Source organism: Hyla sarda, chromosome 10 (genome assembly GCF_029499605.1).
Source record: "Hyla sarda isolate aHylSar1 chromosome 10, aHylSar1.hap1, whole genome shotgun sequence".
NCBI lineage: Eukaryota > Metazoa > Chordata > Amphibia > Anura > Hylidae > Hyla > Hyla sarda.
Genome location: NC_079198.1, coordinates 81,583,745 through 81,607,806, shown reverse-complemented (window position 1 = coordinate 81,607,806; position 24,062 = coordinate 81,583,745). Strand labels below are relative to the sequence as shown.

Below are 24,062 nucleotides of genomic sequence, written 5' to 3'. Positions count from 1 at the left end.
GATACTCAGGTGGAAAACTTTTTTTTTCTTAAATCAACTGGTGCCAAAAAGTTAAAGTTAAACAGATTTGTAAATTACTTCTATTAAAAAGTCTTAATTCTTCCAGTACTTATTAGCTGCTGAATACTACAGAGGAAATTATTTTCTTTTTGGAACTCAGCTCTCTACTGAATCACGATCACAGTGCTCTCTGCTGACATCTCTGTCTATTTTAAGAACTGTCCAGATTAGGAGAAATCCCCATATGCTGCTCTGGACAGTTCCTAAAATGGACAGAGATGTCAGCAGAGAGCACTGTGCTCGTGATGTCAGCAGAGAGCACTGTGTTCCAAAAAGAAAATAATTTTCTCTGTAGTATTCAGCAGCTAATAAGTACTGGAAGTATTAAGATTTTTCAATAGAAGTAATTTACAAATTGGTTTAACTTTCTGGCACCAGTTGATAAAAAAAAAATAAATAAATAAAAGTTTTCCACTGGAGTACCCCTTTAAGATGTACTGCCTTTTCTCCCAACAACCTTCTAATGGGGGAAGGATCTAGTGGCTGCCTTGGTAATCATTTGCACAATATCTGTCTGATGTTTGTGACCAGCTTTATCTTCGGCATTGATTGTTCTTGGCTGGCAGTGCTCTCCAGTCACTACTATTGCACTGCCACATTATACTCCTACACGTGAGTCATCTTCGTACAATAACAACAGTTTTATGTACTGTTCCCCTTGTATAAGAAAATGACTTTTATGCAGCCAGGTACCGTACATTGTGCTGGAAATGACATACAGTATTATAAATGTGATACCAGGTATGGGAGGTGGTACCACAGGTGAGGGTATGGCCGTGTCTGTATACTTCAGAATTTATGCGTAGGAAGCTTTCCGCACAGCCACATTATTAGTGCTGACCCATCAGGTAATACCCAGATGACTTAGTGAGAAGTAAAGGTTATTTTTAAAGGGGTACTCCACTGCTCAGCATTTGGAACAAACGGCCTGTGGCGGGAGCTTGTGACGTCCTAGCCCCGCCCTCTCAATGCAAGTTTATGGGAGGGGGCGTGACAGCTGTAACGGCCCCTCCCATAGACTTGCACTGAGGGTGCAGGGTGTGATGTCCTGAGGGGGTGGAGTTATGACATCACAAGCTCTCGGCTCCAACGTTCGGAACAGTTTGTTCCAAACGTTGAGCAGCGGAGTACCCCTTTAACTAAATATGTGCTGCTGTTTTTTTAATCCATGAGATTAATCTATTAAGAATGGGAGGACAGGTCTTTGGCCCAATAATGTAGATGGGACATCTGTCATTACCATAAAACAAATAAGGGCCTTTTAACACAAGCCAGTCAATATTCCTTCAAAATGTTGATTTCTAATCATTGCCCATTGTAAAGTATAATAAGAAAAGAAAAAAGACAAGCAAATATATGTTGCTGCTCATCCGATTAATTAATAATTAAGATCCAGTGATTAGCCAACAGCTGTATAAACAAGGAATGTGTTGCCGACAATGAGATGAGAGGTTTATACGAACGATCACAATGATGACTATTCATCATTCATTTAGGCTTCTCCTGTTAAAGGGAATATGTCACCAAATGTTATTAAATAATGTTTTCACATTTTTGAAATATTTCAAAATTTTTTACTTGTCACAAAATATGAAAAATGTAATAACAACTTACGGTATGATATTTCCCACTGTTGACCAGCAGAGGGAGCTAACATGAGGAATCTGTGGAAGGCAAGAAACTCCTGAATAACGCTGCTAAAAATCTGGTCTCCCTCATCTACCTTCCTCTTTTATCTGTGTGCATGAGAGGGGGACGCGGTTTCTGTAGTCTTTTCAGTTCCACTGTGTGCACCATTTTGTTGGTGCCTAAAGATTGGTAAAAAACAGACAACTGGATGTCACCTCCAGAGCTGGGTCATTGCAGACTAAGGATATGTGCACTATGGAATGTCCGCACGGAGAATCTCTGTGCGGACATCCCACAAACTTCAAAGGAACACGTTCATTCTTTCTGCGGACACTGAAAACGGAATTTCCGTGACATGAGATATGATGTAAAAGCAGAATAGTGAGTGAAGCTCTTGAAGTGACTAGAGGATAAGACATTATATAACAGCAGAATAACAAGTACAGCATTGGAGGTGACTGGAGGATAAGACATGATGTAACCGTAGAATATTGACTGCAGCTTTGGAGGTGACTGGAGGATAAGACATTGTATAACAACAGAATTGTGAGTACAGCTTTGGAGGTGACTAGAGGATAAGACGTTATATAACAGCAGAATATCAAGTACAGTTTTGGAGGTGACTGGAGGATAAGATGTTATAGACCAGCAGAATAGTGACTACAGCTCTGGGTGTGACTGGAGGATAAGAAGTTATATAACAGCAAAATAATAAGTACAGCTTTGGAGGTGACTAGAGGATAAGATGTGATGTAAGAGTACAATAGTGACTGCAGATTTGGAGGTGACTGGTGGATAAAACATTATAGAACAGATCATGTGCCATTCAGAAGCCTGGGAAAGCTGGATGTGACAGTCAGGCCCTGCAATTATTACAGGGCTGTGAGTCATTAGACAGAGTTTGATTGTCACATACAGCTTTTCCTGGCTGCTGAATAGCACATGATCTGACTAGCCCTGACACATTCCTTGCCATTCAGAAGCTATTGGAAGGTTGTGTGTGACAATCAGACACTGTTATGACTCATGGCTCTGTAATGACTACAGGGTCTGACTGTCACACACAGCTTTCCCAGGCACCTGAAGCCTGGGAAAGCTGTGTGTGACAATCAGACCTTGTAATCAGTACAAGGCTCTGAGTCATTAGACAGTCTAAATGTCACACACTGCTTTGACACAAACTTCTTACAGACCTGCAACCGTCCCTGGTGTAAATCCTCCTACAGCACGGGGTCCGACCTCATACATATTCCTTTCCCTTCTCACAGCGGCAGTTCATGGCAGTTCACCAGTGTGAAGTGCAAATCTGCGCCCCGTGCAAACTTGTTTCCACCCCTCCCCTCAGCTCTCCGAAGATTTCTGAAGTTAGAGCTGGGGGAGGGCAGATCGAAGGCAGAGCAGGGGGAGAGATGGCGTACACCCCCCCTCATCTCAGGTACACGTCCCCCTCATCTCTCCTCCCCCTGCTCTGCTTTCAGACAATGCAGGTCTGCACGGGAGAAGGAACACAGAGCAGGGGAGAGAGGACGTACACGGCTCCTCATCTCCCCTCCCTGAGCTCTGCCTGTGTTCTCTGAACGGGAGGATGACAGTGCACGAGCTGGGGATGTATAAACTTTATGGCTGGGGATTAAAGCTGGGAATGGGGAGACATACTTCACAGACTGATGATTCCTATAATGTGCTGTGTATAACTCTGCACAGGCTGATTTATATTAGTGTTCTCTGTATAACTCTGCACAGGCTGATTTATATTAGTGTTCTCTGTATAACTCTGCCCAGGCTGAGTTATATTAGTGTTCTTTGTATAAAATAATGAAGAAGTGTAGAACCCAGCTCATTTCAAGGGCAAGGAGCGCTCTTTGGTATGACTAAGAGCACTCCTTGCGCTTGAAACGCATAACCCCTTGTGTTCCTGTGTTGTCTTATTGGAATAAATCCTGGATTTTATTTGCATAAGAGCTGGGTTCTACGCTTCTTTATTTCTCTGTTCAACGGTGTTGTCCAGCACTTGGATCCGTGCTCCATCTGTCCAGGGTGGGGTGAGCTGGTTTTGTCTTTTCTGTGTATAACGCAGGTTTCCTCGGGCTGCAAGGGGGAGGACAAACTGCACGTGCTGATTTCTGTTTTTTCATGGGGTGTTCATTAGCCCCATAAAGAGGACATAGAAATGCATGGGTTTGTACAGGACATGAACATCACTGTATGAACCCTGTTCATTTCTATGTCATCGTTCATACAGGGAAGCAGAAATGCATAGGGTTCATACAGGGAAGCAGAAATGCACGGGGTTCATACAGGGATATAGAAATGCACGGGGTTCATACAGGGAAGCAGAAATGCACAGGGTTTATACATGGAAGCATAAATGCAAGGGGGATCATACAGGGAAGCAGAAATGCACAGGGTTCATACAGGGAAGCAGAAATGCACGGGGTTCATACAGGGAAGCAGAAATACACAGGGTTTATACATGGAAGCATAAATGCAAGGGGGATCATACAGGGAAGCAGAAATGCACAGGGTTCATACAGGGATATGGAAATGCACGGGGTTCATACAGGGAAGCAGAAATGCACAGGGTTCATACAGGGAAGCAGAAATGCACAGGGTTCATACGGGAAGCAGAAATGAAGGTCCTGTATGAAACCCATGAATTTCTGCTTTCCTGTATGAGCCCCGTGCATTTCTGCATTTCTGCTTCCCTGTATGGACCCTGTGCATTTCTGCATTTCTGCTTCCCTGTATACTTCCCCCGCGCATTTCTGCTTCCCTGTATGAATGCTGACATAGAAATGCACAGGGTTAATATTAATACAGTGACGTTCATGTCCTGTACAAACCCCATGCATTTCTTTGTCCTCTTTATGGGGCTAATGAAAAAACAGCCCATGCTGTTCGTCCTCCCCCTTACAGCCCCAGGAAACCTGCGTTATACACAGAACACTAATATAAATCAGCCTGTGCAGAGTTATACACAGCACATTATAGGAATCATCACCAGTCAGGGAAGTATGTCTCCCCATCCCCAGCCGAGAAGTTTATATATCCCCAGCACTTCATCATCCTCCCGTTCAGAGAACACAGGCAGAGCTCAGGGAGGAGATGATGAGCCGTGTACGTCCTCTCTCCCCTGCTCTGTGTTCTTTCTCCCGTGCAGACCTGCGTTGCCCAAAGGCTGAGCAGGGGGAGGAGAGATGATGCGGGCGTGTACCTGAGATGAGGGGGGCATGTACTCCTCTCTCCCCCTGCTCTGCCTTCGCTCTGCCCTCCCCCCAGCTCTAACTTCGGAGAGCTGAGGGGAGGGGCGGAAGCAAGTCTGTATGGGGTGCAGATTTGCACCTCACACCGGCCGGCCATGTGATCTGGTACTCGTCATGCAGACAGTCAGGGAAGCGCTGTGCTGCAGACACCAGCTGAGGCGCCGACCCTAACTCCCCCTCCTCCTATCTCAGCTGGAAGCCAGAGAGAGGCACAGAGTCCAGGTCCCGAGGCTGCGGCTGCCGGTACTGTCAAGAGGATGGATTGTAGGAGCTCGGCCGGTAAATAGGAGAGCCAGCAGGGGATAATGACAATAGTTCCAGAAGCAGCCGCTGGTTCTTTACAGGGAGGCTTCTGGACTTCACTAACATGGCGCTGACTACTCTTTAGTCGCTGTGTTCTGTGCATGACAGACATGCCTTTGGCTGTCTGGGCATGCTGGGAGTTGTAGCCCCTTCACTGTATGATTAAGCTAAGCTACACCCCACGCTACACTCTATAAACTACGCTTTATCTGCCTGTAAAACTATGTTAGCTACACTACACCTGTGTAAAACTGTGCTGACACTATGCTAAACCTGTGTAAAACTACGCTAACACTACACTAACTACACTACACCTGTGTAAAACTGTGCTAACGCTATGCTAAACCTGTGTAAAACTACGCTAACACTACACTAACTACACTACACCTGTGTAAAACTGTGCTATCACTACGCTAACTACACTAAAACTGCAATAACACTACGCTAGGCTAAATACACTAAAACTGTGGTAACACTATACTACACTAAATACACTAAAATTGTGGTAACACTTCACTACGCTAACTACTCTAAAACTGTGCTAACACTAGGCTAACTACACTAAAACTATGCTAACACTACGCTACGTTAACTACTCTAAAACTGCACTAACACTACTCTACGCTAACTACTCTATGCCTGTGTAAAACTACAACTCCCATCCTGCCTGGACAGCCTTTAGCTGTCTGGGCATGCTGGGATTTATGATCCCTTCACTGTAAAATTTGCCATACTACAACTTCCTGCTTGCCTGAGCATGCTGAGAGTTATAGTCTCTTTACTTTAAAACCTATAACCTACCTCCTTTCACTATACACTCATGGCCGTAAATGTTGGCACCACTGAAATTTTTCAAGAAAATTAAGTATTTCTCACAGAAAAGGATTGCAGTAACACATGTTTTACTATGCACATGTTTATTTCCTTTGTGTGTATTGGAACTAAACCAAAAAAGGGAAGAAAAAAAGCAAATTGGATATAATGTCACACCAAACTCCAAAAATGGGCTGGCCAAAATTATTGGCACCCTTTCAAAATTGTGGAAAAATAAGATTGTTTCAAGCATGTGATGCTCTTTTAAACTCACCTGGGGCAATTAACAGGTGTGGGCAATATAAAAATCACATCTGGAAGCAGATAAAATGGATAAGTTCACTTAATCTTTACATTGTGTGTCTGTGTGTGCCACACTAAGCATGGACAACAGACAGCGGAGAATAGAACTGTCTGAGGACTCGAGAACCAAAATTGTGGAAAAATATCAACAATCTCAAGGTTACAAGTCCATCTCCAGAGATCTAGATTTGCCTTTGTCCACAGTGCGCAACATTATCAAGAAGTTTGCAACCCATGGCACTGTAGCTAATCTCCCTGGGCGTGGATGGAAGAGAAAAATTGATGAAAGGTGTCAACGCAGAATAGTCCAGATGGTGGATAAGCAACCCCAAACAAGTTCCAAAGATATTCAAGCTGTCCTGCAGGCTCAGGGAGCATCAGTGTCAGCACAAACTATCTGTCGACATTTAAATGGTCACTCTCATTAAAACAAATTTTTGCTATTGCACTCCTTATGGTAAATAAAAAATATTTCTAATATACTTTGTTAAAAAAAATGAAGTTTTCTATGTTTCATTTGCGCTTAAAAAAGTTCAAGAGCACATTTCCCCCCATCTCATACACAGACTTTGGACCGAAGTCCAAATACAGGAAGTGCAGCCTGGAGTGCTGAATGGGGTGTGTCCAGCCTCATCCAATCATAGCTCCTCTCACACTTAACTGCCATATGCTGTTGGTTGGACACACACCCCTCAGCACTCCAGGCTGCACTTGCTGTGTTTGGGCTTCGGTCCAAAGTCTGTGTATGAGATGGGGAAAATGTGCTCTTGAGCTTTTTTAAGCACATAGAAAACTTCATTTTTTTTAAACAAAGTATATTAGATATATTTTTTATTTACCATAAGGAGTGCAATAGCAAACATTTTTTTAATGAGAGTTACCATTTAAATGAAATAAAACGCTATGGCTGGAGACCCAGGAGGACCCCACTGCTGACCCAGAGACATTAAAAAGCAAGACTACATTTTGCCAAAATAAATTTGAGTAAGTCAAAACGTCTTGTGGACAGATGAGACCAAGATAGAGCTTTTTGGTAAAGCACATCATTCCACTGTTTACCGAAAATGGAATGAGGCCTACAAAGAAAAGAACACAGTACCTACAGTGAAACATGGTGGAGGTTCAATGATGTTTTGGGGTTGTTTTGCTGCCTCTGGCACTGGGTGTCTGGAAAGTGTACAAGGCATCATGAAATCTGATGATTACCAATGGATTTTGGGTCGCACTGTACAGCCCAGTGTCAGAAAGCTGGGTTTGCGTCCAAGATCTTGGGTCTTCCAGCAGGACAATGACCCCAAACATACGTCAAAAAGCACCCAGAAATGGATGGCAACAAAGCGCTGGAGAGTTCTGAAGTGGCAGCAATGAGTCCAGATCTAAATCCCATTGAACACCTGTGGGGAGATCTTAAAATTGCTGTTGGGAAAAGGCGCCTTCCAATAAGAGAGACCTCGTTATAGGAAGCAACTGATTTCAGTTATTTTTTTCCAAATGGTGTGCTACCAAATATTAAGTTAAGGGTGCTAATAATTTTGTCCAGCCCATTTTTGGAGTTTGGGGTGACATTATGTCCAATTTGCTTTTTAACCTCCTTTTTTGGTTTAGTTCCAATACACACAAAGGGAATAAACATGTGTATAGCAAAACATCTGTTACTGCAATCCTTTTCTGTGAGAAATACTTCATTTTCAGGGGTGCCAACAATTACGGCCATGACTGTGAAACCTAAGCTATGGTAATTTTAAACTACGCTAAGCCTACACTGGTTTACAGCTGCCTACGCTAGAGCCCTGCACATGCGCTCTCAGTTTTCTACAGCTACGCTACTAATGCAAGCCCTGCGCGGTACGGATAACTGTGCATGCGCAGGGCTACACTGCCTACGTTAGCCCTACGCTGTCAGCATAGTGCTGTGCATGCGCTGTAAGTTTTCTACAGATCAAGGTATACTTCACATCACCGGCGTCTGAACGTTCTTATGGCCAGTGAATGCCGTAGAGCATCTGTGATGGTGTAGTTAAGTGACGTCATGACAGACGCTCTAGGTAATGGCAGCCCCTGTGCAAATATTAAAGATGAATAAAATGTTAAACAAATGAAATATACACCAAACACACGAACAAACTAAACTTAATTTATATAACAGAGACACTTAGGAAAAAAGCTGCACTCACCCACGATTTTGATTGCCAGCAGAATGATCTTTATTTTCGGTGTCAACCAGCATGGCATGCAAGTCGTTGAACGTGCGGGGAGCGAGAGACAGAGCTCTCAGGTGCGGGGGGCGTACCACAGGATGACGACTAGTTTCATGTCAGTATAGACACTTCTTTTGTTCAGCAGCACTGGCCAGTTTGATACAGTGCATATTGAAAGTATTCGGCCCCCTTGAACTTTTTGACCTTTTGCCACATTTCAGGCTTCAAACATAAAGATATAAAACTGTAATTTTTTGTGAAGAATCAACAACAAGTGGGACAAAATCATGAAGTGGAATGAAATTTATTGGATATTTCAAACTTTTTTTTAACAAATAAAAAACTGAAAAATGATTCAGCCCCCTTAAGTTAATACTTTGTAGCGCCACCTTTTGCTGCGATTACAGCTGTAAGTCGCTTGGGGTATGTCTCTATCAGTTTTGCACATCGAGAGACTGACATTTTTACCCACTAGTCCTTGCAAAACAGCTGGAGCTCAGTGAGGTTGGATGGAGAGCGTTTGTGAACAGCAGTTTTCAGTTCTTTCCACAGATTCTCGATTGGATTCAGGTCTGGACTTTGACTTGGCCATTCTAACACCTGGATATGTTTATTTGTGAACCATTCCATTGTAGATTTTGCTTTATGTTTTGGATCATTGTTTTGTTGGAAGACAAATCTCCGTCCCAGTCTCAGGTCTTTTGCAGACTCCATCAGGTTTTCTTCCAGAATGGTCCTGTATTTGGCTCCATCCATCTTCCCATTAATTTTAACCATCTTCCCTGTCCCTGCTGAAGAAAAGCCCAAACCATGATGCTGCCACCACCATGTTTGACAGTGGGGATGGTGTGTTCAGGGTGATGAACTGTGTTGCTTTTACACCAAACATAATGTTTTGCATTGTTGCCAAAAAGTTTGATTTTGGTTTCATCTGACCAGAGCACCTTCTTCCACATGTTTGGTGTCTCCCAGTTGGCTTGTGGCAAACTTTAAACAACACTTTTTATGGATATCTTTAAGAAATGGCTTTCTTCTTGCCACTCTTCCATAAAGGCCAGATTTGTGCAGTATACGACTGATTGTTGTCCTACAGAAAGAGTCTTCCACCTCAGCTGTAGATCTCTGCAGTTCATCCAGAGTGACCATGGGCCTCTTGGCTGCATCTCTGATCAGTCTTCTCCTTGTATGAGCTGAAAGTTTAGAGGGACAACCAGGTCTTCGTAGATTTGCAGTGGTCTGATACTCCTTCCATTTCAATATTATCGCTTGCACAGTGCTCCTTGGGATGTTTAAAGCTTGGGAAATCTTTTTGTATCTAAATCCGGCTTTAAACTTCTCCACAACAGTATCTCGGACCTGCCTGGTGTGTACCTTGTCCTTCATGATGCTCTCTGCACTTTAAACGGACCTCTGAGACTATCACAGTGCTGGGGCATTTATACGGAGACTTGATTACACACAGGTGTTTTCTATTTATCATCATTAGTCATTTAGGTCAACATTGGATCATTCAGAGATCCTCACTGAACTTCTGGAGAGAGTTTGCTGCACTGAAAGGGGCTGAATAATTTTGCACGCCCAATTTTTCAGGTTTTTATTTGTTAACAAAGTTTGAAATATCCAATAAATTTCATTCCACTTCATGATTGTGTCCCACTTGTTGTTGATTCTTCACACAAAATTACAGTTTTATATCTTTATGTTTGAAGCCTGAAATGTGGCAAAAGGTCGAAAAGTTCAAGGGGGTCGAATACTTTCACTATGCACTGTAGATGTTCCCTGTGAATGTGGAGGTCATTACAGCTGCAGTGCCTGATTGCTGTAGCTCTTATTAGCATCTGTTTCTTATATTATTTTATATAAGAATTTCATTTAAAAAAGTTTAAAAAGTAACAGTTTCCCTTTAATTGAAAAGTGAAAATGAAAGCAGAGTGCACCAATACCTATATCTACACATATATAATCTACCGTATATACTCGAGTATAAGCCGAGTTTTTCAGCACGATTTTTCGTGCTGAAAACACCCCCCTCGGCTTATACTCGAGTGAACTCCCCCACCCGCAGGTTGAAGCCATCGGCTGTCCAGGCTTGCTGGGAGTTGTAGTTTTGAAACCTCCGGAGGTCCGCAGGTTGAAGACCACTGCGGCCTTCGACATCATCCAGCCCCCTCTCACCCCCCTTTAGTTCTGTACAGTACTCACCTCCGCTCGGCGCTGGTCCGGTCCTGCAGGACTGTCCGGAGAGGAGGTGGTCCGGTGGGATAGTGGTTCCGGGCTGCTATCTTCACCGGGGAGGCCTCTTCTAAGCGCTTCGGGCCCGGCCTCAGAATAGTCACGTTGCCTTGACAACGACGCAGAGGTGCGTTCATTGCCAACGTACTTCTGCGTCATTGTCAAGGCAACGCCTCTATTCCGGGCCGGAAGCGCGGAGAAGAGGCGCCCCCGGTGAAGATAGCAGCCCGGAACCACTATCCCACCGGACCACCTCCTCTCCGGACAGCCCTGCAGGACCGGACCAGCGCCGAGCGGAGGTGAGTACTCAGAACTAAAGGGGGGTGAGAGGGGGCTGGATGATGTCGAAGGCCGCAGTGGTCTTCAACCTGCGGACCTCCGGAGGTTTCAAAACTACAACTCCCAGCAAGCCCGGACAGCCGATGGCTGCCCGGGCTTGCTGGGAGTTGTAGTTTTGAAACCTCTGGAGGCCCGCAGGTTGAAGACCACTGAGGGCGAATGATGAGAAGAGGATGATGAAGGGGGGGGTGTGTGGGATGATGAAGGGGGGATGTGTGGGATGATGACAAGGGGATGATGAAGGGGGGATGTGTGGGATGATGACAAGGGGATGATGAAGGGGGGATGTGTGGGATGATGACAAGGGGATGATGAAGGGGGGATGTGTGGGATGATGACAAGGGGATGATGAAGGGGGGATGTGTGGGATGATGACAAGGGGATGATGAAGGGGGGATGTGTGGGATGATGACAAGGGGATGATGAAGGGGGATGTGTGGGATGATGACAAGGGGATGATGATGAGGATGTTAATGACGGGTCTGGATGATGACGGGGGTCTGGATGATGACAGGGGGGGATGATGTATTTCCCACTCTAGGCTTATACTCGAGTCAATAACTTTTCCTGGGATTTTGGGTTGAAATTAGGGGTCTCGGCTTATACTCGGGTCGGCTTATACTCGAGTATATACGGTAGTCATTTATTTGGCCACAACACTGTAACAACACCCTGATGACTGATAGACTTAATCATTCCTATAAAAAAGTACTCCTAGTATTCAATGTTCTTTCTTCTCACAGGATGCTTTACAGCAAAGGATGGCTCAACAAGAAAGTGTTGTACTTCAGTTAAAGCAAGAACTACTGAGAACCAACATGGACAAAGATGAACTGCACAATCAAAATGTAAGTAATACATCCTAAACCTGGGCATTGTGGAGGAACAAAGTAGAGTTCTCTTACAGTAAATACCCTTGTGAGTGAACAACACCTATAATACATCTATTGGCTATCTCCGTCCTGTAGAGATGAATGGAGGTGCATGCCTGACCACCACTCCATTCAGTCAACAGACACAGGATCACTGTACTTATGATTGGTGGGGGCCCCAGTGATCAGACCCATATCACCTATTCTATGGATAGATGATAAATGTAAACACCTTTAAAGGGTTACTCTGCTGGAAAACATTTTTTTTTTAAATCAACTGATGCCAGAAAGTTAAACAGATTTGTAAATTACTTCTATTAAAAAATCATAATCCTTCCAGCACTTAACTGCTGTATGCTCCAAAGGAAGTTCTTTTCTTTTTGAATTTCCTTTCTGTCTGACCACAGTGGTCTCTGCTGACACCTCTGTCCATGTCAGGAACTGTCCAGAGCAGGATATATTTGCTATTGGGATTTGCTTCTACTCTTGACCGTTCCTAAAATGGACAGAGGTGTCAGGAGAGAGCACTGTGGTCAGACAGAAAAAAAATTAAAAAAAGAAAAGAACTTCCTCTGTAGCATTCAGCAGCTGATAAGTACTGGAAGGATTAAGATTTTTAAATAGAAGTAATTTACAAATCTGTTTAACTTTCTGGCACCAGTTGATTTAAAAGAAAATGTTTTCTAGCAGAGTACCCCTTTATCTTTCAGTGACACCTCATAACTATCACCACTGCATTGAAGAGTTTGTCCGGCAAAATTATTTTACATGTCCAGGTATGAACAATAAACTAACAAAAAAAAAAAAAACAATACTTACCTCTCCCTCAGTCCCCGAAGTCACCAGCATTGCTGCTTCAGTGTCTGCCATGCACATCCAGGGGCCCAATATGTCAGAGTGTTGCGCAGCCAATCACTGGCTGAACCGGGACACCCCAGGGACCAGTTATTTGCTGGGTGGCAATGTGTCACGCTGACCCCAGCATCTGGTCTCCAAAGCGTCACATTGCTGTTCAGCCCATGTTCAGCAGTGTCCCACCGGATGTATAGGGCCCCAACACTAGGAAGCTAATACCAGACCAGCAATGCTGGAGGCTATTACTAAGTGGACAGCACCGTATCTTTACCAGGGTATTAGAGGGGATACGGTGCTGTCCACTTGGTAATCATTACTTTATTGTTAGTCTCTTTATCCTCTCATGTTTAGCTGCAATTGCCTTATGTTTATACCAATATTGTTAGGCTTTGCACCATATGGCATTTTCTGTATGGATGTAATTTTTGTATAGAAATATTTATTATATTTATTACCTAGCTATACCTACCTGAGGGGTTTTATTGTACCTCTGCCTGTAATTTCTGCTCCTTTTTAGTATTATCCCTGTGATTTGTTATATGACTTTAATAGTTTTTTAAATGTGTGTAATTTTTGGCAGTCATGTTTAATAAAATACTTTTTCATAATGAGATGATATATGTTTTTATGTGTTTTGTATGTGAAATCCCATTAAAGTCAGGGGTCTTAGAAATGTAGCTGCAGCAGTTGAAATCTGCTGCAGTTCCTCCACAGTCCTGTTCAGTAACCTTTGGGGAAAATCCGCCATCTGAACATAGCCTCAGGATGACATTCTAGTTTCCCAAAAAGGAGGCAAATCTACAGTCAGAATTAAAACTTCAGTCCTAGTTGTAGAAAGATCAACTTTATCAACATATTCAACACTGAGATTCAGCAGAGAATATTTACAGTGTATTTGATTTTATTAGGTCGACTTACAAAGAAAATTGGAAGAAAGAAACCAGTTTATTGCTGATTATAAGGTATAGCTTTTCTATATTGATTGAATATATATATATATATATATATATATATTTTTTTTTTTTTTAATTAGGCATAATGTGCTGTGTCATCTTCAGTCTATGAATACATTTACATATTTACATGAAATGTTAGTTGACCTGAGTATATTAAAGGGTACCTCTCATCAAAAAAACTTTTGATATATTATAGATTAATGTATGCAGAATAACTTTACAATTGCATGTTATTAAAAAATATGCTTCTTTCTATTTAATTTTCCACTTTGAATAAATGACCACTAGGTGTCTCCCTACCAGTCCTGGCAGCAAGCATTTCAGACTCATGCTGGAGTCCTAAACACTACGAGCTGCCAGTCTGCTTTGTTCACAAAGGAGAACACTCAGAGCTGCCAGCCTGCTTTGTTCACAGCCTGTTTGGCTGTGAACAAAGCAGGCTGGCAGCTCTGAGTGTTTAGGACTCCAGCATGAGTCAGAAATGCTTGCTGACAGGACTGATCGGGAGAAATACAATAGAAAGAAGCATATTTTTCATTAACATGCTATTGGAAAGTTATTCAACATTCATTAATTTAAAATATATCAAAAGTTTATTTGATGAGAGGTACCCTTTAAGAAATACATATAAAATTGCTAAACCTCTCCCCTCCTACAGAAAGAAATCACACAAAAGGATTGGCTCATACAGCAAATGCAAGGGAAACTAGATGAAACACATCGGAAACTTTCTGAGGTCAATTATCAAAAGGTATGGAGACGACAACTTTTTCTTGTCCTGCAGATTTGATATTTTAAAGGGGTACTCCGCTGCTCAGCGTTTGGAGCAAACTGTTTCGAACGCTGGAGCTGGCACCGGGAGCTAGTGAGCCCCGCCCCCTCATGACGTCACACCCCGCACCCTCAATGCAAGTCTATGCGAGGGGGCGTGACGATTGTCACGCCCCCTCCCATAGACTTGCATTGAGGGGGCGGGGCGTGACGTCATGAGGGAGTGGGACGTAACATCATGAGGGAGCGGGGCTATGACGTTACGAGCTCCCGGCGCCGGCTCCAGAGTTAGGAATAGTTTGTTCCAAACGCTGAGCAGCGGAGTACCCCTTTAAGCTGAGGTCTTTAAATGGTCTTGCGAATGCATCAATAGTTCTATGTCCTACTGCATTTGCATAGAAGAGTTATTGATATCATGGATTAATAGAAAATGTTTTAGTAGTTGTTAATCGAAGTACAAACAACACTCACAAGTTATCCATATACCATAGATTAAAAGTTATAATAAAGTAATCAACCTTCTTGTGTCTGACGTGTATGGCCACCTTTGAGGGGTTTTCCACCCATCACATGCCAATCAAATCTGCCATAAAAGTCTGAATAGTTGGGGTCCAAAGTTGAACCTCTACCTGACAATGGGATTCTACATTCTATAAACCTTAGACAGCTGAGTATAACCAACAGCTATTAACCCCAACTCCCCCATACATGTACATGGGCACAGCGTCGTGTACATGTTTCAACATGTAGATAGTAATATCCTGCTGCCAGACACCTCTGGTGGTGGCTCATCTTTCTTGAGATCAAAAGAATCAAGCATGCCGAAATCCTGCAGTCTAATCCTGCCGAAATCAGTAGGTTCAGCTGATATTCTTCGGATGTTTTTGGCCAGCCTATTTCCACCCATTCAAGAGGAATTCACGAGGAATAATTTTGGTCAGGAAATTGTTGCCTTCTGTCATTTTATCCATCAAGCGGAATTTAAATGGAATTTCCATGCAGAAATTAAGAGGAATGAAGGAGGTTATTTAATTCAACTTTTCTGAATTCCGCTCGAATTCCGCTTGATAATGATGTTGGGCAGAAATTGTTTCTACCATTGACTTCTATTGGATTCTGCTTGCGGGTTCCGCTTGAAGGATTCTTAAAGCGGAAAGGAATTCAGAGTTGGAATTCTGCTAGCGGAATTTCCGCAGTGTGAACAGGACAGCAGAAAAAACATTAAAGTCAATGGGCAGAGGAGATGTGCATTAATATGGAGCGGAGAATTCAAGAGGAATTACTTCTTGAATTCTTCTTGAATTACTCAGTGTGAACGAGCCTTTAAAGTGGGACTGTCAGCAGTTTAGCATGGGTTTAAATGAGACCATGGCTAGATAGTGCTAGCCATTAGGATTGCAAGTATACCTTTTAAGTTCTGTAGTTCTTTGTAGTTCTTTCTAGTGGCAAGATATATGGCTATTTGTTATTATGTAGTTGAAGCTCAGTAGCTCAGGGGATGTTCCCCAGCATGGCAAGAGCTCCAGTAAATCCAGCCCATGTCCTCTTTATCTAGCGATCAGTTAGAAGGGGTAGGCAGATGCAGGCAGGCCAGGGGTGGTAATAAAGAGGACATGGGCTGGACTTACCTGGGCTCTTGGTGTCCTGGGGAATCCCCCCTGGGCTTTTGAGTTTAATTTGCATAATAACAAAAATACATATATCTTGCTAATGGAGAGGACTAACGAAATATCAAGTTATACCTAAAAACCTCATGACTAGCATTATCTTGCCATGGAGTTATTTACACCCATGTTTTTCTGCTGACAGGTCTGCTTTAAAGGGGTATTCCAGGCAAAAACTTTTTTTTATATATCAACTGGCTCTGGAAAGTTAAACAGATTTGTAAATTACTTCTATTAAAAAATCTTAATCCTTCCAATAGTTCTTAGCTTCTGAAGTTGAGTTGCTGTTTTCTGTCTAACTGCTTTCTGATGACTCACGTCCCGGGAGCTGTCCAGCTCCTATGGGGATATTTTCCCATCATGCACAGCTCCCGGGACGTGACATCATCATTGAGCAGTTAGACAGAAAACTTCAGAAGCTAATAACTATTGGAAGGATTAAGATTTTTTAATAGAAGTAATTTACAAATCTGTTTAACTTTCCGGAGCCAGTTGATATATAAAAAAAAAGTTTTTGCCTGGAATACCCCTTTAAGGTCACTGAGACAGTGTTAATGGACGTCCTAATTCTACAGGCTGCCCCCTGAATGTATCTGTAAGTGTTAGATACAGCCATGGGGAGAGCCCGTATATAATGTGCTGCTGTCAATGCGCGCTCTCCAGATGGCACCTTCCAAAACAACGCATGAATTATTCAGTCTTGTTTGTGTCTCACAACCCCCATGATGTACCCATCAATAAATTGTCCTCTTCACGTACTAAAAGACAAAGAACCTTCTACAATAGCACACGTCCAACATCTTTTATAGTCAATTCTAAGTCATTTACAATTCTAAGGTACATACTAGTTACAAATGTAGCAGAGCTGAGTTTAAAGTGAATATGTTGCCTAGATTTTTATATGACTAGAGCCAGTTACTGAAACATGTTCTTTTTTCATAAATTGTTTCTATTTTCTGATTTTTTATTACATTTATTATTAGGGGAGACATCTTATCTAAGCTGCTTTTAACGGCATTTAGTGATATGCTTTACAGCAAGCCCCATGGACATAGGCACAATGAATATATCCCAACCATTTTCTTTGTATGGGGCAGGCTTCTCTAAAAATATCACCACAAAAATAATTCTTAAAAAAAATATGGTCAACACTTGATTTCAACAATAGGTCATTTATTGATAACACATTCCCTATAAAGTGTGGCACAATGCATTGTTATATGACAATATTTTCATTTCATTTTTTATGGGATTTTAGATGTTGTCTTACCATTAGGACTGATTCCCTACAGAGTTCGGACCCCAGAGGTAGGACAACCCTCCCATGATGTCATTTAAAGGGTTATTCCAGGAAAAATTATTTTTTTTGATATATCAACTGGCTCCAGAAAGTTAAACAGATTTGTAAATTACTTCTATTAAAAAAAATCTTAATCCTTCCAACAATTATCAGCTGCTGAAGTTGAGTTGTTCTTTTCTGTCTGGCAATAGTGCTCTCTGCTGATATCTCTGCTTGTCTCGGGAACTGCAGATGCAATAAAATTCCCTCCAAACAGGCAGAGATCAAGAAGGCGCTGGAGATCAGATAAAATGTAGCTTTTCTTTATTCCCACAATGCAACGCGTTTCGCGGAGGTTCCGCTTCATCAGGCTGATGAAGCGGAACCTCCGTGAAACGAGTTGCATTGTGGGAATAAATAAAAGCTACATTTTATCTGATCTCCAGCGCCTTCTTGATCTCTGCCTGTTTGGAGGGAATTTTATTGCATCTGTGGTTATGTGAAGCGGAGCGGCTGCTGAGACCTTATATCTAAACATACTCTCTCCCATGGTTGTACTTGGATGGAGTACAACCACATCTGGTAAGTGCTTCTACTCTGGACAGTTCCCGAGACAGGTGTCATCAGAGAGCACGTAGACAGAAAAGAACAACTCAAATTCAGCAGCTCATAAGTACTGAAAGGATTAAGATTTTTTAATAGAAGTAATTTACAAATCTGTTTAACTTTCTGGAGCCAGTTGATATATAAAAAAAAGTTTTTTCCTGGATAACCCCTTTAACCTCTATCCTGTGAAATGGGGAGGTAGTCTAAGGTGGGACATCCTCTTTATTTTAAAAAAGCAAACAACTTATTCAGATCTGCTACGTTGTTATATGAGATCATTACATGGGTATTGCATTGTAAACTGCATTGTTAGAAATGGGGTAATGGTCCGAGGGCGATGAAAAGGAAGAGGAAATAAACACCAGGCTTATCTGTCCTGGGGGGCAAAATCAGATGTAGTAATAAGAGGCCTATTTTGATGTTTGCTATGGGGCCCCCTCTCCCCTATGTATGCCTGTACAGGACATTGTACCAACTCCTCTGCTCTCTACATTGCTTTAAAGGGGTACTACCGTGGAAAACTTTTTTTTTTTTTAAATCAACTGGTGCCAGAAAGTTAAACACATTTGTGAATTACTTCTATTTAAAAATCTTAATTCTTCCAGTACTTTTTAGGGGCTGTATACTACAGAGGAAATGCTTTTCTTTTTAGATTTCTCTGATGTCATGACCACAGTGCTTTCTGTTGACCTCTGCTGTCTATTTTAGGTACTGTCCGGAGCAGCATATGTTTGCTATGAGGATTTTCTCCTGTTGTTAAAAATGGACAGCAGAGGTCAGTAGAGAGCACTGTGGTCATGACATCAGAGAAATCTAAAAAGATAAGCATTTCCTCTGTAGTATACAGCCCATAAAAAGTACTGGAAGAATTAAGATTTTTAAATAGAAGTAATTTACAAATCTGTTTAACTTTCTGGCACCAGTTGATTTAAAAAAAAAAGTTTTCCACGGTAGTACCCCTTTAAAGTATTAGCGGTATTATGCTGATGGCATGATGAAGAGCGGCAATGAGGTATTGGATTTCCTTATAGCTGTCTAGAGTTCATTTATACATCTCGGGTACATCACATTCACTTGGAAAAAGATAAAGATATTTTAAAGATTTTTTTAACATAAGTTTCCTGTGTTTCTAAACCATATATATATTTGTTTCTCATGTAGAATGATCTTCAGAAAGAGTTAGACAACAGGAAGGTTCTCCTCCAGCAGTTCTTGAGGAGGGAGGATGAGCAGGTAGATGTCTCTCATCTCTAGTAGTGTTAGTAGTGTTAGTGTAAGTAGTCGCCTTATGTATTGTGTTCAGTGTTACATGTCCATTCCATTTGCTTTTGTTGTAGATTAAACATAACATATGGCATTTCCAGCTTTTATGACAGTATTTGTGTACTATAGAAGCAAGTACTCGGGCTACACAAGGGTATAGCTGGAATATGTTTGGAATTTGGTATGTTTGGAATTTGGAAGAAATGTTTTCCTTAAAGGGGTATTCCGGCTTTATACATCTTATCATCGGATGTTTGCAGTGGTCCCGCCGCTTGGGACCCCCACAATCTCAGTGCATCCTCTGGCATTCTGTGCCGCGCGCTGCCTCCGAGACGGGGACCTGATGTCACGGCCATTGCCCCCTAGTGACGTCATGCCACGCCCCCTCAATTCACATCTATGGGAGGGGGCGTGATGCCCCCTCCCATAGACATGAATGGAGGGGGCGTGGCATGACATCACTAGGGGGCGTGACCGTGACATCACGTCCCTGTCTCAGAGGCAGCGCCCAGCACAGAATGTCAGGGGCTGCACCGAGATCGCAGGGGTCCCCAGCGGCGGGACCCATGCGATCATACATCTTATCCTCTATCCTTTGGATAGGGGATAAGATGTATAAAGCTGGAATATTCCTTTAAAATGAGAAAAAAAATTCTGTTTGCCCTCCACTTGATTAAAATTGCTGGAGAATAAGATGGACTGGATGGACTTTAGACTATAGACTGTTGTAAAATGGGATAGTCAGAAATGGAATGAAATACGGGGGGGATGTTGAAGGTTACAAACACGAGATAAATACTTTTTTTTCTAGTGCAATTTTTTTTGTGACAACACATCCTGTTGGATCCTTACATACGTTGCGTTCATGTCTAGGTTGACCCTGACAGGAAAGTTAGAGTGCTCACAGGTATTGGATGAATGTCAGCTGAATGTGGCTGACCATCTAATGTGTATGGTGGCCTCTTGCCTCTCCCCTGACATCAGATGTTAAGGTAAAAAAGAATTGGGCTTTTGTGATATCTACATATCCAATCCTTTGTTATGATGGGAGATAAGCTACGTCAGCGGTGTCTGGCAGCTGCTTATTCCTCTCTTCCTATTGATAGAACATGTACACTCAGCCAAGTGTTTGGGGGAATGGTAGAATGAAATATCTGTCAAAGTAATATATGATTGACTGACAGCTCTCTAAGGTATATGGCTACCTTTAGTATGAGTAAGGAAGCATTTTGGAGAGATATAGGGATATAGAGACGCCCTTTTGAGACAGATTTGCTTAGATAAAGGAAAACTGTTTGATGCCCTGTATAAGACAAACCAGTGACTACTGGATATACTGAGCGTCTCTCAAACTCTATAATGGAGTACAGCTGTTTGCTCATAAATGTTGATCTGTGTCCTCTAACAAAGTGAAATAAATAGGGAAGAGGTAGCAGCACTCTGGGGGCATTAAGATGTATGTGTAATATTTTTATTGTTTTTATTGCATTACTGCTATATTCACTATATTTATAAATTCAGGGTCCTTATCGCTCATTTTAAGCAAATTGTATGAGCCCATCTGCATGGACAAAGCAACCTCTCTCCTTTCACTAAACAGTATCTATTGGGCCTAGGTCTAATGACATGGAGCTCTCTTTTCTTCTTAAAGGATAAGTGTAACCAAGGAAATACTTATACCCTATCCGAAGTATAGGGGATAAGTTTTAGATCTCAGGGTGTCCGAACACTGAGGGGGGGCCTGATCTCCTGAACGGAGCCCTGGTTCTCTAGCAGAGGAGCGCACCACACCCCCTCCATAAAGCTCAATGGGAGAGCCGAAGATTGCCGTACGGCTCTCCCATAGAGCTTTATGGAGGGGGCGTGGCAACCTCCGCTTCGGGCGGGGGTCGTGACGCGCTCCTGTGCTGGAGAACCGGGGCTCCCTTTAGGAAATCGCAGGGGGCCCCAGCGCTTCGGATAGGGGATACTTATATCTTGGAGACACTTATCCTTTAAGGTCCCATTGATGGCCTTTCATGCCTGCAGTACCCTGACTTGGGGGCCAAGAAGAGGCTATCTATTTTGATAGCCAGGGGTTGTAGACATGGTGTGAAAATCTGTCAATTATAATTTTTTTTATAACCTGAATCTGCTGGTTTCCCTGCTCGTACCAGACCAAGTCACATCTCAAGGGACTACAGATGTAATACTATTACTGGCATTCACCCATCTTGATACAATTTATAGGAGATGAATTAAAATGTTTGATACAGTGAGCCAATGACATCCCATTTTTATTTTTTTCTATTATGCTACATGAACCAGCCAATCAGCCAGCATGTGTGCAAGCACAGGAATAAGTGCCGCTGTCTTGTGCGCCAGGTACATGGTCATAGTAATAGCACTTTCCATGACTAAGCCAGTAGCACCCTCCTTAATAGGTACATATGTTCCCAGAAATTTTTTTTAGCTGCATTTGATAAAAAAATGTGTGTGTAAATATATATATATATATATATATATATATATATATATATATATATATAGTTGGAATACATCCTTAATCTCTCATTTTTATGTTTACAGGTCAATAGTTACATCAGTCATCCCTCCCAGACTAATGGATTCTTGCAAACATCTGGGAAAGGTCCTACACGAGATCCTGCACCTCAGAGAACGGTGGGTAGAGCAGTCCGCTGTGGGATGGGGCTGGGTTCACCCAGGGGCGGACAAATCACATGTGCAGCATGTTCAGCTGCACAGGGGCCCGCCACTACACATGGGCCCTCAGGCACTGGCCAAGGGCCCCCTTGAGAGAGAGGTGCAGCTGGTGAGGATCCAGGACAGTTGTCCCGATCCCCACTCAGACAAGCGCTATTTTTTTTTTTTACAATCCCTGCGCTGCTCCTGCTCCGGTATCATTAGGGAGACAGGCAGTAGCGCAGGGATGAAGGCACCTGATTCATGGCTCCGCCCCCAGCACAGGAAGAGGACGGAGACGGAGAGCTGACAGGCCTCCCAGGAGCACAGCGGCTGTGAGGGGAAGTTATGTCCCCTGTCCTGCCTCTCTTCTCACTAGCAGTATAACGGGGGCTGGGGGGTAGCAGCCCAGTGGGGTCACTTTCCCTGCTCCGGTGTCCACAGGTCACCTACAGGTCACATTACAAGAACAATTTTTGGAAAAATTGCAGGAAAAATGCTGCGGTTTTACTGCGATTTTTTTCGAAATCGCGGTAAAACTGCACCATTTTTGCTGCGATTTTTCAAAAAATTGTTCTTGCAATGTGACCTGTAGGTGACCTGTGGACCCCGGAGGAGGGAGAGTGACCCCACTGGGGCCACAACATGTGGACACACTGCTTGTTTATTTATCATTAATCCATTAAGGCAGTGTTTCCCAACCAGGGAGTTTCCAGCTGTTGCAAAACTACAACTTCCGGACAGCTAAAGACTGTCCGGGCATGCTGGGAGTTGTAGTTTTGCAACAGCTGGAGGCACACTGGTTGGTAAACACTGAGATAGATAGATTAACTGGGCATAGATCAGTGTTTTCCCACCATGGTGCCTCCAGCTGTTGCAAAACTACAGTCCAGGCATGCTGGGAGTTGTAGTTTTGCAACAGCTGGAGACACCCTGGTTGGAAAACACTATCTATCTACCTATCGATCTATCCATCCCACAGGGTGCCTCCAGCTGTTGCAAAACTACAACTCCCAGCATACCTCAACAGCCAAAGGCCCAGGAGTTGCAGTTTTTTAGTTTTGCAACATCTGGAGGCACCCTGGTTGGTAAAAATATATTCATGTCCTATCTATCTACTGTATCTATCTCATATCTATCTATCTATCTATCATTTATCTATCCATCTAATATCTATCTATCTATCTCACATCTATCTATCTATCTATCCATCCATCTCATATCTATCTATCTCCTATCTATCTATCTCCTATCTATCTATCTCCTATCTATCTATCTATCTATCTATCTCACATCTATCTATCCATCCATCTCATATCTATCTATCTCCTATCTATCTATCTGTCTATCTATCTATCTATCTATCACACATCTATCTATCCATCTATCTCATATCTATCTATCTATCTTATATCTATCTATCTAATATCTCATATCTATCTATCTATCTATCTATCTCATATCTATCTATCTATCTATCTATCTAATATCTCATATTTATCTCCTACCTGAACAATTGATGTATGGGGGGGGGGGGCAGGCACGTTCTTTTGCACAGGGGCCCTATGCTGTCTGTGTCCGCCCCTGGGTTCACCCATTAGAAAATGAAAAAAATACGGTAGGTCTATAAAAATAGATTTAAAAATGGCTATAATGACTTTCATAGAGCACATTATTAGAATAAAAATAGGTTTTTATATCTATTTTATGAACATATTTTTTCTTTTGATTTTACAATGAGTAAACTCAGCATTACTAGTAAAGTACATTAGAAAGCTGTGTATTCCTAGAGCACAGCATATTTTCTGGACAACTGATGCAGGATTGTACAAGATATAAAAAACATAGGTTTTCATGGGTTGTTGGGCCAATGGATGTTCTATTCAGCCTTGGTAAGCTGAATTTTACCTCCTATAAAGTAGAATAATATGACTTTCCTGGGTATGATAACTGCTAAGGTGACACTTGTGAAGT

The 24,062-nt window shown here is 42.5% G+C and overlaps 1 protein-coding gene across 4 annotated transcripts in view; it reads left to right on the top strand.

Moving 5' to 3' along the window:
• DIXDC1 (DIX domain containing 1) overlaps nucleotides 1-24,062 on the top strand; it is a 183,278-nt gene that overhangs the window by 145,864 nt on the left and 13,352 nt on the right. For 3 of the 4 annotated variants that reach the window (XM_056544841.1, XM_056544839.1, XM_056544842.1), the window contains 5 exons: nucleotides 11,884-11,988; nucleotides 13,776-13,829; nucleotides 14,482-14,574; nucleotides 19,305-19,376; nucleotides 21,975-22,067. In XM_056544841.1, coding sequence (XP_056400816.1) covers nucleotides 11,884-11,988; nucleotides 13,776-13,829; nucleotides 14,482-14,574; nucleotides 19,305-19,376; nucleotides 21,975-22,067 — 417 coding nt within the window. The remainder of the gene's footprint in view (nucleotides 1-11,883; nucleotides 11,989-13,775; nucleotides 13,830-14,481; nucleotides 14,575-19,304; nucleotides 19,377-21,974; nucleotides 22,068-24,062) is intronic. The other variant, XM_056544843.1, reaches the window with a different exon arrangement.